The sequence below is a fragment of the Netta rufina genome (genome assembly GCF_964035555.1).
Source record: "Netta rufina genome assembly, chromosome: 17".
Lineage (NCBI taxonomy): Eukaryota > Metazoa > Chordata > Aves > Anseriformes > Anatidae > Netta > Netta rufina.
Genome location: NC_140141.1, coordinates 15,523,118 through 15,535,577, shown reverse-complemented (window position 1 = coordinate 15,535,577; position 12,460 = coordinate 15,523,118). Strand labels below are relative to the sequence as shown.

The 12,460-nt window shown below is 43.9% G+C and overlaps 1 protein-coding gene across 1 annotated transcript in view; it reads left to right on the top strand.

Annotated features, from left to right (window-relative positions):
* Positions 1-1,364: 1,364 nt before the first annotated feature.
* Positions 1,365-12,460, top strand: part of PITPNB (phosphatidylinositol transfer protein beta) — a 29,656-nt gene continuing 18,560 nt past the window's right edge. The window contains exons 1-6 of the mRNA XM_084297128.1: positions 1,365-1,426; positions 3,124-3,154; positions 4,009-4,154; positions 5,707-5,830; positions 6,759-6,833; positions 9,052-9,135. Of these exons, the coding sequence (XP_084153254.1) occupies positions 1,407-1,426; positions 3,124-3,154; positions 4,009-4,154; positions 5,707-5,830; positions 6,759-6,833; positions 9,052-9,135 (480 nt within the window). The 5' untranslated portion in view covers positions 1,365-1,406. The remainder of the gene's footprint in view (positions 1,427-3,123; positions 3,155-4,008; positions 4,155-5,706; positions 5,831-6,758; positions 6,834-9,051; positions 9,136-12,460) is intronic.

The window sequence follows — 12,460 nt, the reverse complement described above, 5'->3', positions numbered from 1 at the left end:
GATTTACCTAGTCTTTTCTGTGGGCATCTAACACAGTGTTAAAGGGGAAGGAGCTCGTTAGCACAGCTGTGAAGAAAAATCTGAAAAATTTGAAAGCTAACGCTTGGAAACTGAAAAGCAAATTAAGACATTCAGAATGCATTATTTTCAACAAATACTGAGTTTTTATTGAAATCATGTTTTTGAACACCCAGAAACAGTGCTAGCCTTCACTTTCCTGTTTCATTTTCAGTGCTCCTTCATTTTCCTGTTTAGTCCCCAGCATTCAGCACTGCACATCTCTGTAGTACCTGAGAGCCTCCTACAGAAAGATTTGTTGTTACTAGGGAAATCCCTACACGGACTCACGGAAGCTCTGTGTGTTTCCCTTTTTGGATTAAAAACCTAAAGGTTTTGACTCTGAAAGCTTGTTGTTTTTTTTTGTTTTGTTTTTTTTTTTTTTCTTCCTGTGTTTCCCATTTTTCTGTTGTCCCCACTTTGCCATTTGTTACATTAAAAGAAAGGTGTTGGAAGAAGGGGCAGCTGGAGCGCTGCTGCTGTCCCAGCAGTGTTCGTGTGGCCGCGGTGCCGTCCCGTCCCGTCCCTTCCCCTCCCCTCGCCTCCCGTCCCGTCCCGTCCCCTCCCGCCCCGCTCCGCCCCAGCCGAGCGGTGCCCCCCCCCCCCCGCAGCCCCGAGCTCCCCGCTGCGGCGGGGCCGTTTCTGTCCGCGGGGCCGCGCTCCCGGCTCCCTGCAGCCCGTCCCGCCGGGCGCTCACCGCCACCTCCCTGCCCCGCCTCCCGGGCCCGAGCCTTCCGGGCCTCCTCCTGCTCTTGCTTCTCACGGAGGACGCGGGGGAGCCGCCACCGCCGGCCCGGGCGGGTGTGAGCCCAGCGCCCGCCGCCCCGAGCCCCTCCCTCCGCCGTTACCGGCAACGCGACCGAGGGCACCGGGAACTTGCACCAGGGGGCGGCGGCTCCCGGCGCGAACCCCCCGGGGACACCGCCCCCGCCCCCGCCAGCGCTCCGGGCCCGTTCTGCTCCCGGGGGGCAGCGCCGCCAGCCCGGCCCTGCGCTGCCCGGCCCCGGGGCCCGCCCGTAGCGCGGGGGGGGGGGGCGGGGCCGTGCCCGCTGCTGCGGCTGCTCCTAAGGGTGGGGCCCGGGGGGCGGGCGCGGGGCGGGCGGCGCGCCGCCATTGGCTGCCCCGGGCGAGGCGCGGGCGCTGCCGGGAGCCGCGCCCCTTCGGATTGGCGGCGTCGGGCGCGTGCGCGCGGGGATCTCGCCGGGACGAAGGGCGGGTGCGGCGCCCCAGGGCGCGGCGAGATTGGGCGGGCCGGCCCGCGGGGGCGGGGCTTCCCCCCGGAAGCGCGCGGTGCAGCATGGGCGGGCCGTGCCGGTCGCGCGTGCGCGGTGCGGGCCTGCGCGGGGAAGATGGTGCTGATCAAGGAGTTGTGAGTGCGGCCGGGACGGGGCGGGACGGGCGGGGCCGGGGGGCGCCTTCCGCGCGTCTCGCGGCCGGGGCTGGGCCGGGGGCGCCGCCGGCCGGGGCGGGTCCCGCCCGCGCTCGAGCCCTGCGGGGGCTCCCTCGGCCCCGCCGCGCCGGAAGCGCCCGTCCTGCCGCCGGGCCCAGCGCGGGGCCGCGCCGCCTCGGCCGCTCCCTGTGCGGCGGGGCCGGGCCGGGCCGGGCCTCCCCGCCTCGAGGCTCCCGGGGCGCCGCCGGCGGGGCGGGGCCCGCTCGGTGCCCGGCCGTGCACGCGGCGGCCCCGCGGGCAGGCTCGTCCCGCCGGCCGTGTCCGCACCGTCCCCGGCCGGGCTCCCGGCCCTCGGGCGTTGCGGCGCTGCCGGTGCCGGCGTGCGCGGAGCCCCGGGAGCTGGGCTGCTGGCGGGCCCCGTCCCGCCCGAGGGTGTCGTTCTGGCAGCTCCCGGCCGTCCCTGGGGGGGGCTGAGCTCTGCCTTCAGAGCTGAAACTCGCCGGTGTCCGAGGCGGGCCGTGCCTTTGAGCCCGGCTGGGTTCCTCCTCGGCTTTTCTTTGGAGATTTCCCAGCTCAAAGCGAAAGCATTTCAGCAAGACGCACAGCTAGCCTGAGCCCCAAAAGTCTTCACCCAGTAAGAGATAAGGAAAAAGTTGTGTGGAAGCCGCACCTTCCGATGTGCTGGGACGATCGTTTCTCTTCTCAAGGCTGCTGCGTGTTCCTCTGTGCAAGGGGAGCTGAGGGCGCTCAAGCTGCTGAGGCCTTTTTGTGTAGTAGTTTAGAAGCACCTGAACAGAAACATGTCAAAAACGCTGATCTCAAACTGTGCAATTATTAAGGGATAGAAAAAGTTGAATGAAATAACTACAGCTCTTAAAACTTTTTTTTTTTTTTTCCTTCTAGAGCAGCGGGCAGGGTACATTTGTATACGTTGCATCAAATTTTCACGGTTGCTCGGTTTGTCACTAAAGGAGATAGCATCGCTTAAAAGCCCTGGCATCCAGGCAGCTGTTGTACGATGCTGTTTTGTAACTATAATAATTTGCATCATCTTTGTTTTGTTATGTATGGTGAAACTGCAAAGCATTGTCTGTACAGCATGCCATTGCTGTCAGAAATCAATTTCTGCAGCCCCTCCTGTTGCCGTTAGCTGTAGAGTTCGTTGCATTAAAACTACATTGCCTAAAACACACCTGCTTTTGGCACATAAATAAGATGTGAGCTGCGGTTGCTTTTGAATGATTCATAACTGCTGTAATTGCCAAAATTCATCTGTGGGCTCTGAGGGCCTGTCCATTTGTTCTCCTTTTAAATTGTGCAGTCAGGGCTGTTTGTTGTGAAACATGAAGAGAACTGACACCCCAATGTTCAAATCCACTGCCATGCAAAGTTACAGTAGAGTTGGAAGCAGATCCCAGATTTCCTGTCTCTTCTATGCAGCTTTTAATATTCTCAGCCTGCTGCCCCCCCCCCCTTCCACCTTTGTAACACACTTGATGTCATTTTGATTTTATTTGGGCTTCCTGCATTATAGCCATATCATTTTACTGCTGTACAGCATTTCTGAAAAGAAAACTCAACTCATTTTGACACTTCCTTCTTCAATGTATTTATTACAGTGTGTGTTTGTTATCTAAAACCTAATTATTCATTCTGTTTAATTTTCTCTCTTTTAGCCGAGTGGTTTTACCTTGCTCAGTGCAAGAGGTATGTCCTCATCCTTCCTACCTGTCCTTGTTTTTGGGGGTTGGGTGGGAAGATGTCAGTGTATTGTTTAAATCAGACTAGCCTGGACCCAAGTGTTTCCTGTGCTGTGCGTCCACCGCCCTAGCACGTGTAAGATACTGCGTGTGTAAGCCACCAGTTGAGCGGAATTAACTATTGCAGATCAGTGAATTTCAAAGGAGTCAAGAGTCTTTAGGGTTTTATTCTGAGCCACTCCATGGCTTACAAGCAAGAGAAGAAAATTGTGCAACTCTGCACGGCAGCAGAATTTTCTTGCTGATCAAGGCGTTCAGTGACTTCAAGCCTTTTCCTAAAGGCAAAGGTAGGAACCATCTTCTGAGATCTGTGGCCAGCAATTTAAGTGACGCTGAAATAGATTTAACTGAAACTCACTCTGAAACGTTTAAACGTATTTCTGAGGGCACAAGGTTGAACTTCCTACAGTTTCCATTTCATGGGACCTGTGGGGGCAGTATCTAGTTGGTTAAAAGTATGAAGGTTGGTGCTGGAAATCAATCACTGCAAAATCTTGTAAACTGAAAAATTATATTTTATCAAATTAAACAGAACTTATATACTTTGCTTTTACCGTGAGAAAAATGAAGAATAACAGATTTGGTGCTCTACACCAACACACTACGTTAGTATGAAACAAGCTGTGTAAAAACGTGGTACTCGTAAACCACAGATAAACTAAGACAACGCCAGTAAAACTTACTAAAAACTTTTTTATTTATTTTTCTTTCCAGTCATTTGGCTTATACTATCTAATTCTTGATGCTTTGAATATTTTGTCTGACTTATATATTGAAATTTTGCTTCTCTTCACTTTTCAGTATCAAGTTGGTCAACTTTATTCTGTGGCAGAAGCTAGCAAAAATGAAACAGGAGGTGGTGAAGGAATTCAAGTCTTAAAAAATGAGCCTTACGAAAAGGATGGTGAAAAGGGACAATATACCCACAAAATCTATCACTTAAAGAGGTGAGAAAAACAAACGTATATTGGTCAGGAGGTTAGACTAAATGATCTTTGAATGTCCCTTCCAAATGAACTATTCTATTCTGTTATGGTCACTTGGAGTTGATCCACAAGTGTTTAACCAGCTATTGCTTACTATTCTGGGGCACTTGCATTTTTTTTTACCACCCTTAAATTTGCTGAAATTGCATGAATGCTCTGGCAAAGAGTAATGGAAAACCATGCAAAATGTCTGATCCGTGAATAGGCAAAAGCATCTCCAAGTACCAGTGTTCTGAATTCTTAGCACATAGCCAAAATGATAGGTTGGTGTCACAGATACTTTGTAGGATAGCCCAAAGGACAGGAATGTTGATATAGGGTAGAGAAAAGGAGATCAGTTACTATATATATATAGCTAATGGCTACGTGCTGGGGAGGCAGAAGGATGACGTGGGAAATAAATGCTGAACAGTAGTACTGCTCAAAAGCATATGCAAGTTACAGTGTGTCAGCAATGTGAGTTTAAACATGAAAGCAAGCTCCCTTCAGGACTGTGTTATGCAGGATTGTTGCATGTAATGTATGGGTGGTAACTCTTTTTGGTTGGCTTTGTGCACTGGACTTTCAGATGTACACAAACTAGAGAGAAAATAGAGTATAGAAAGAAGTGTGGGCAGTATGGTGTGTAGGAAAGAACTGAAAGAATTGTTTGCTTATCCTAGAAAAGGAAAACTTCCAGATGAGTGGGACATAAGGTCCTGCTGTATAAAAAGGAATTATCAGTTGGCAGTTTTTTGCCTTGAATCTGAAAGAAGAAGAAAAAAAAAAAAAAAGGACAGGAACTTACTCATCATTTTGGGGGGAAATTGAAGAAAGAACACTTGCACGGACTGAACTCTATCCGTTCCTTATCTACATGAATACATGTAGTTTGTTTAAACTCACATGCTTAAGGGTACCAGCCTCAAATACCCTGATAGGAAATACAAAATTTACCTTGTATGGAATTTTGTGTTGTTTTTTTTCTCCAAACTTCCAATTTTTGTCAACTGTCACGGGCACAGTATAGACTAGAAGGGACATTTGTCAGAGGTGGTAATTCTGCTGTTGATGGTAAGCTGAAGTTTTCCTCATCAAGCATGGCTGAAAGCTGACTGGCCTTCCATCTAGACTACAGGCCAACTGAGTTAGAGGCTTGCTTATTGCTGACTTCCACTTTTGCTAGAGTTTGGAGGTGAGGTCCCTTGGGCAGTGCTGTCCCTCAGTGGTTGTCTCCACTATACTTGATGAGAAAAGAAAGCTTTTGTAGCACAACTTTCATTTTGATCAGTACATCCGAAATTATGTATAGCTCACTGTTGATTATCTTGTGATTACCTTTACCAATTTCTCTTAATTATTTTATGATCAGTAACATTGTTTGAGTTCCCGCAGACTGTGGGTAACTTCTACATCATACCCCTTAAAATGCTAAGGTAGAAAGTGCCTTTCTTTTCAGAGCGGCAGAAATCGACGGGATGCTACAGTTGGCAAACATTTTTTTTTAAATGTTGCTAATATTTGTTTTTCACAGTAAAGTTCCTGGTTTTGTAAGGATGATTGCTCCAGAAGGCTCCCTGGTATTCCATGAGAAGGCTTGGAATGCATACCCTTACTGTAGAACAAGTAGGTCCCACATTGTATGTCTGATGTTGTCAGTGTTCAGGGATGGTCTTAAATGGTTTAGGCGAAGAGATGGTGCTATCAAGTAGAAAATATTTTTCATGTTTTGTTGATTTTGTGAGATCTCATGTTCTGAAAAGGAGATCTGCTTCTGAAAAACAACCTTGGTGAATCAGTTCACTGGTTCCTACCTAGTCTTTTTATGCAGTGTCCCTAGTACAAGACTGAAGAGCTGCCTCTTTCTTCAAATGTAGAACAGAGCCAGTTAGAAAAGTATTTAATTCTTTATAGTCTGTAAGAATAAGATGACTGCTTTATTTCAATACTTGTAATTGTGTAAGGTCTAAGAGTAAGCTCTGTTTTGTTTTTATTGAATAGTTTGTAGTATTATATAATGAACTTAAGTCTAGTAAGTTGTGTTCTGCTGACCGAATGTGTACAAATCCTATTTGAAGGATTTTGAATGTTTCTTGTTCTGTGATTTAGTAATTGTATATGAGACTGTTCAGAAACTATTGTATCTAATAACATTTTTGTTTCCTTTTCAATTTCATTCCCTGTGTTTCCAATGACCAGTTGTGACAGTGAGTATTTTAGTTACTATCAGTCTTCTAACGTTTGTTTTTGTTTTTTTTGTTTGTTTGTTTTTGTTTTTAATACATTTTATGTTATTGCTGCTAGAATTGACTCTGGCAAGCTAGCTTCAGCCATTTATATTTGCCTTGCCAGGGTGTCTGGCATAAAGCAACTTGTTACTCTATATGTCTGCTACTTGGCTTTAAGTTGAGCTGTAATTTATCAGATAAATTCTTTCGTTTTTTACATCGTTTTTTACCTTGCTTAGTATTACAGCTCTGTAAGTATAATTTTGTATTTATATAAAAAAATGTCTGTACTGTCCATCTAGATGTTAAGCTGACTGGGCATAATCAGACTCATGCTTTTTGATTTTAATTCTTACAGAATGAATACATGAAAGATGACTTCTTCATAAAAATTGAGACCTGGCATAAACCAGATTTGGGGACATTGGAGAACGTGAGTTGGGATTTGGATACATAGCTTTAGTAATATTTGCCACACATAGTCATCCAGATAAAGTATACTATTTCTGGTAATGGCAGGTAATTCTCAGAAAAAGTCAAAGCCCTACCTGTTACTAATATAAAACAAGAAAAGTATTCACATCCATCTAAAGTGGTCAAAGCTGTTTCACCTAAAGAGGTACAAGAACAAGAAAAGGTTTTCATTTTATTATGTTGAGGTCAATGCAGATGGTTGATTCCTACCCAGATACTTTAAAAGGTTTTCAGTAAGTGGAGATTTTTAATTTCATGTTATTCTACTTTAGATAAGCTAGTGCTACGTTAGCAATTTTATCTGAGACCAGCTTTGTCAAGGACACATTATAGTTCATCTTCATACATTTTTTTAGGGTTATTTTTCTGAGGCAGCTTCTGTAAATTTTGCAGGCTTGGTGGTAGTCTCATTTTCCTCCCTGGTTCATTGAGTTCATGGGTCTCTTCAGGAGACCTCTTTATGTACAGTGAAAAGCCTATTTACAGAGCATCCACAAAGGAATAATTGTCAGTATATTTTCAGTGCTGGGATGAATTACTTCAACCCTAGAGAAAGGATCATAGAATCATAAAGGTCAGAAAAGCCCTCCAAAATCACCTGGTCCAACCATCCCCCTACCACCCATATAACCCACTAAACCACGTCCCTAAGTCTTGCGTACAACTGTTCCTTAACACCCCCAGGGATGGTGACTCTACCACCTCCTTGGGCAATCCATTCCAATGCCTGACTATTCTTTCTGGGAAGAGATTTCTTCTAATTTCCAACCTAAAACTCTCCTGGCGCAACTTGAGGCCATTCCCTCTAGACCTATCGCTAGTTACCTGCGAGAAGAGGCCAACCCCCAGTTCCCCACAACTTCCTTTCAGGTAGTTGTAGAGAGCAACAGGGACTTCCCTAAGCATCCTCTTCAGACTAAACAACCCCGGTACTATGTGGATATGCTACAGAGAAGGAGAGCATTTCTTATGCAGCTTTACTTGCTTTAATTTTAAGCGTAGTTATGCCTAACAGACTACACGTGTGTGGTGGTTTTGCCTTGCTAGACAGCTGAACTCCACCACAACTGTGCTCTCACTCCCTCTCCTCAGAAGAGGAGGGGAATAAGAAAAGGAAAAAAAGACTCACGGGTTGAGATAAGGATAATTTAATTAAAGGAAAAAATAATTATTAAGGGAAAATTATTATTAATTAAATAGTTTAACTAAAGGAAAGGGGAAAAGGGGAGGGGGAAACAAGCAAAGACTGTGTGGAAGTGCAGAGGAAGGAAATTACTCTCTACTTCCCACCAAGAAGTGATGCTTGACCATGTCCTTGAAGCAGGGCTTCAACGCATGTAGGTGTTTGGTAGGACAGACGTTTTCACATGAGTCCACCCCTCCCCTCTTCTTCCCTTTTCCACCTTTTATTGCTGAGTGTGACATCATATGGCATGGTTGGTTTAGGTCAGCTGCCCTGGTGATGTTCCTTTCTCACTTTTTGCCCGCCCCCAGCCTGCTGGCTCTGGGGGGGGTTGGAGGGAGTCCTGATGCAGTGCCAGCACTGCTCAGCAGCAGACACAACCCTGGTGTGATACCAGGGCTGTTCTAGCTCCAAGTACAGAGCATGGCACTGTGTGGGCTGCTGCAAGGAAAGTTAACTCCATCCCAGTCAGACCCAGTACAACATGTGAATTTAGTTACATCTTTAAATTATGTACTTTCATACCAGATGCATTTCATCTGGTGTGTACTAAAGGCAGGCCTATTATTTAGGGAACTTGCTAGATTTAGTCAGGTTATTGAAACCTTCCATGTTTGCACATTAGAACTTGTGAAAGCTTCTTTCTAAATGAAAAAGCTTGTCCAGATTACTGAATGGGTAATATTTCTAATTAGAGCTTGATTTCGTTAGCTCTGATGTCTGTGACAGAATGATACAGATTAATCTTAAATCTAGGTCTCCTGAATGCATGGGAACTGAAGGCTTTGTGCTGGTTTAAAGTTAGTGACTAAATTTAACTCTGGAAAATAATTCCTTTCTAGAAAAGCAGAGGGAGAAAGGGTAAGTTTTGAGAACAAGTCTGTCTCTAGGAAGTCCAGAAAAAAATCATACTTAGTGCATGCATACACATTGTGTGAGACAGACCGCTTTGTTAGGTGACAACATGAAAATCGTTCATTTTTCTCCTTTGCAGGTGCACAATTTAGATCCAAACACATGGAAGAGTGTTGAAGTTGTCCATATTGACATTGCAGATAGAACTCAAGTAGAACCAGGAGTAAGTAAATGCTTTCATATTGGGATATGGTTGCAACATGCTTCTAATCCCACCGATGCTTTCTGTTGGTTGTAAATAATCTAGAAGTGGTATCGATTTTATCTGACAGATAAATGAAAATTGACTTGAATTGAATAATTCATTCCTAAGTTCCACACTTAGCAAATGTGTTTACAATTTTAATTACTGAGTTTGACTTTTAGTTGCACAAGTAAAACATGAAAGGCAACAGACTTTTGGCACAGATGTACTTTTTACTGGTAGATAAACTAATTAATCATGCAAGCATGTATGTGCCCATCTTGGTTTGTGAAGCCACGAGCAAGAATCTACCCTGTGTGTCCTGCATGACAGAGCATGGTATATCCATCAAGCTGCTCTTGTGCTTCTGCTGCTACTTTTGGTTAGAATTTCTTTAAATAATTCTGTCCCTCCACCCATCCTTCCAGCTGGGGTTCAGGCAATCTCAAGAGGAACCATCGGGGTTTGCCATTGAAAGCTAGACTTTTTTTTATTTTTAAACTTCATTCATTAGAACAGTTCTGAAGAAATAAACTGCTTATTTCTTCTGAGAGCTGTGGAATTACTTGTTCATTTTCCTTTTAGTGATTGCTTTGGTGAGCATAAGCACCCTGGATATACCCAGAAGTCTGTCCTTAGGAGTCTGTGGTTCTCTATCTGAGAATATGAAGTTTAATACCTTGATACAAGAAGGAAAAATTTAGGAGAGATCTTATCAGTAAGAGCACATGGTTACTCAGAGAAGTTGTATGCAGAGCAAAGGTAGTGTGTGGTTTCTGTGTAAGGTTACTTATGTGTGTGGTGGAAGTAGGCTGCTAGATGAAGAAGAGAATGTGACAAAGTTTAGTGTTGGGAATGCATGCTTTCAACTTGTCTTTTCAATTGGAATTTGTACAGAAAAGATGTGTGCTCTAAATCTGATTTTATCAAATTCTGCTGAAATAAATACACAAAGAGATGTGTAGTTCAGCTTTTTCTGGTTTGTTGAGATTTTGCTGACAGGACAACACTTAATGTTTGTAATAGTTCCCATTCTGTTCCCCTCTATTGTCAGCTTTCAGTGAAGTACCTCAAAGTGTATATAATTGATCTGAATAAGAAGGTAGGATATGTTGGTTTATGCGACTTTAGAGGGTAATTTCGCTGCACTTAAATGCTTGTCCTACTTCCTTGCTCTTACTGTGGTTGCTTTTTATGCTTTTTTTTTTCCTACTGGAATTGCGTGGTTTAATTCTAACAGCTGGGCTCTTCTATGTCTAATCATTTATTTCTGAAGAGTAGGAAAATGGTATGGTCTAACACCGACACTAACCCGTATGTGTTTGTGATAACTTGCAGCCATTCTTGAAACTTTAATTGTTATTTTCTAAAAATAAATATGTGGATATCCAACATTGTGGGGAGCAGTCTCCATTGCAGGAAAGTGAAGGAAGGAGGGAAAAGGCTATGGTATGTGAAGTGGAAAGGATTCTGCTTCATAAATTGCTATTTATATCACCAACATAAGTGTATAACCTGCACTGTTGCTTAACTGATCTTTAACAGATGATCTGTGGATTTACATGTATGAAAATACATTGTTTGGAGAACCTCCCTGTAAATCAAATTAAATGTGTCTTGCCTATTTTAATGCAGCGAGGAATCGTTTTGCTGCCCCTTGTTCTTTCAGACATTCCATATGACCTTAGAGCTGAACTGGCAGGTAAATGTATGTTGTGCATTCCCTATTCCGTGCCTGGAATTGTGGCAAACAACTACAATGCTGTCATCTGTCAGAATGCTTGCTCGATCGCAGTATGTGTAAATAAAGGGTTGTGCTTATTACTAATGTTTGTTGAACTTAAATATCTGTTCTGTTTGAAGTACTCTTAGTGAACAGCACTGCTTGTGCTACGTGCCCTCTTGCACTGTTAGATGACATGGTTTGCCTCTAATGTTGCGTTTTCTTTGTACTGAAGACTGACAGATGGTGGTATGCTAAAAGAAGCTATGTTTTTGGCTCAGGACAAAGATCCATCTAACCCAGTATCCTGTTGGTGGCCAGTAGCAGATACTTTGTGGAAGGATAAGAAACTTGGGAAGCAATAGAACATGAGAAGCTGAGAGGTTGTTTTCTGTTTTTAAAGGACTTCCAGACCCAGTGGTTGCATCTGCCCTGTTAATTAGCCACTTACATTCCCATGAGCGCATCTAATCAATTTTTGAAAACATTTATACTTATGACCTTTTTGGCATCATGAATTCTATGGAGTGTTGGGAAGGAGGAAGAATACTTCTTGCCTGCTTGATAAGTTAATTAATTTTGTGAGGGGAAAATTCGTTCCCTTTTTATACTTTCTGCAGAACTTATCCTACAGACTTTGATCAGACTTCCTTCATCCTCCCCCACCTCCTTTTTATCCTATCTTTCCAAGTCAAGGGTCCTCTGTCTTTCAGTCCATCTTCATGTGGAAGTTCTTGGAACTATTTTCAGAAATAATCCTTTTTTTTTTTTTTTTTTTTTTCCCCTTTTGAATATTACAGAGTATCAAAACTATGAGGTCAGAATGGTTTAAGCCAGCTCCTCTAGTCATTTCTGGTGTTTCTAACTTCTCCTTTTCTAGTAGCTCCTAACAATTTTTTTCATCTGTAGATAAGTGCTCAGCAAGTATTTGAAAGTTCAAAGTCACAGTAGAGTCTACCATTGTGTAGGAATACTTGGGAATAATTTTCATCATTTGATTCAGATTTTCATTTCCATTTCATCTCCTAGACATGCAGGTTTGCAAATCCTGATGTTACCAAGCAAAGAGTGGCTTTGTATTTAAAATTCTATGCAAACTTAGATATAACCCTGAGTTATCCGTAGGCCAGCACGCTTTTCACTCTATTCGTTTGCTCCCCTTTCCTAGATAGTTAGGAGTTTGTTTTACAGCAGAAATTCTCTTTGTCACAGACTTACAGTCTCTTCTGTTACAAAAATCTGCAGTTTCTGGCTTTTGTTTTCTCTGTCTTTACTGGTTATGATTCCATGAGAAGACGCTTTCAATTTATGTTAATGACTTAGGTTTGCTGTGAAATGTTTGTAATGGAACTTGAGTAATTTTTTTTGGAAGTTTCAGATACATTATAGTAACAAAATTGCCTGATCCACTTGCTTTATGCCTTCAGAAAAGTCTACAGTTTTGGAAATAAAATGTCCTGTATGAAAGCATTTACTGTTTTCTATACAGTCTCTCTTGTCCAAAAGGTTTCCCCCTAAAATTTCTTCCTGTTTGTTCAATGATACTAGAGCATTGGCTTGTTCGCTCTATTGGGTAGTTTC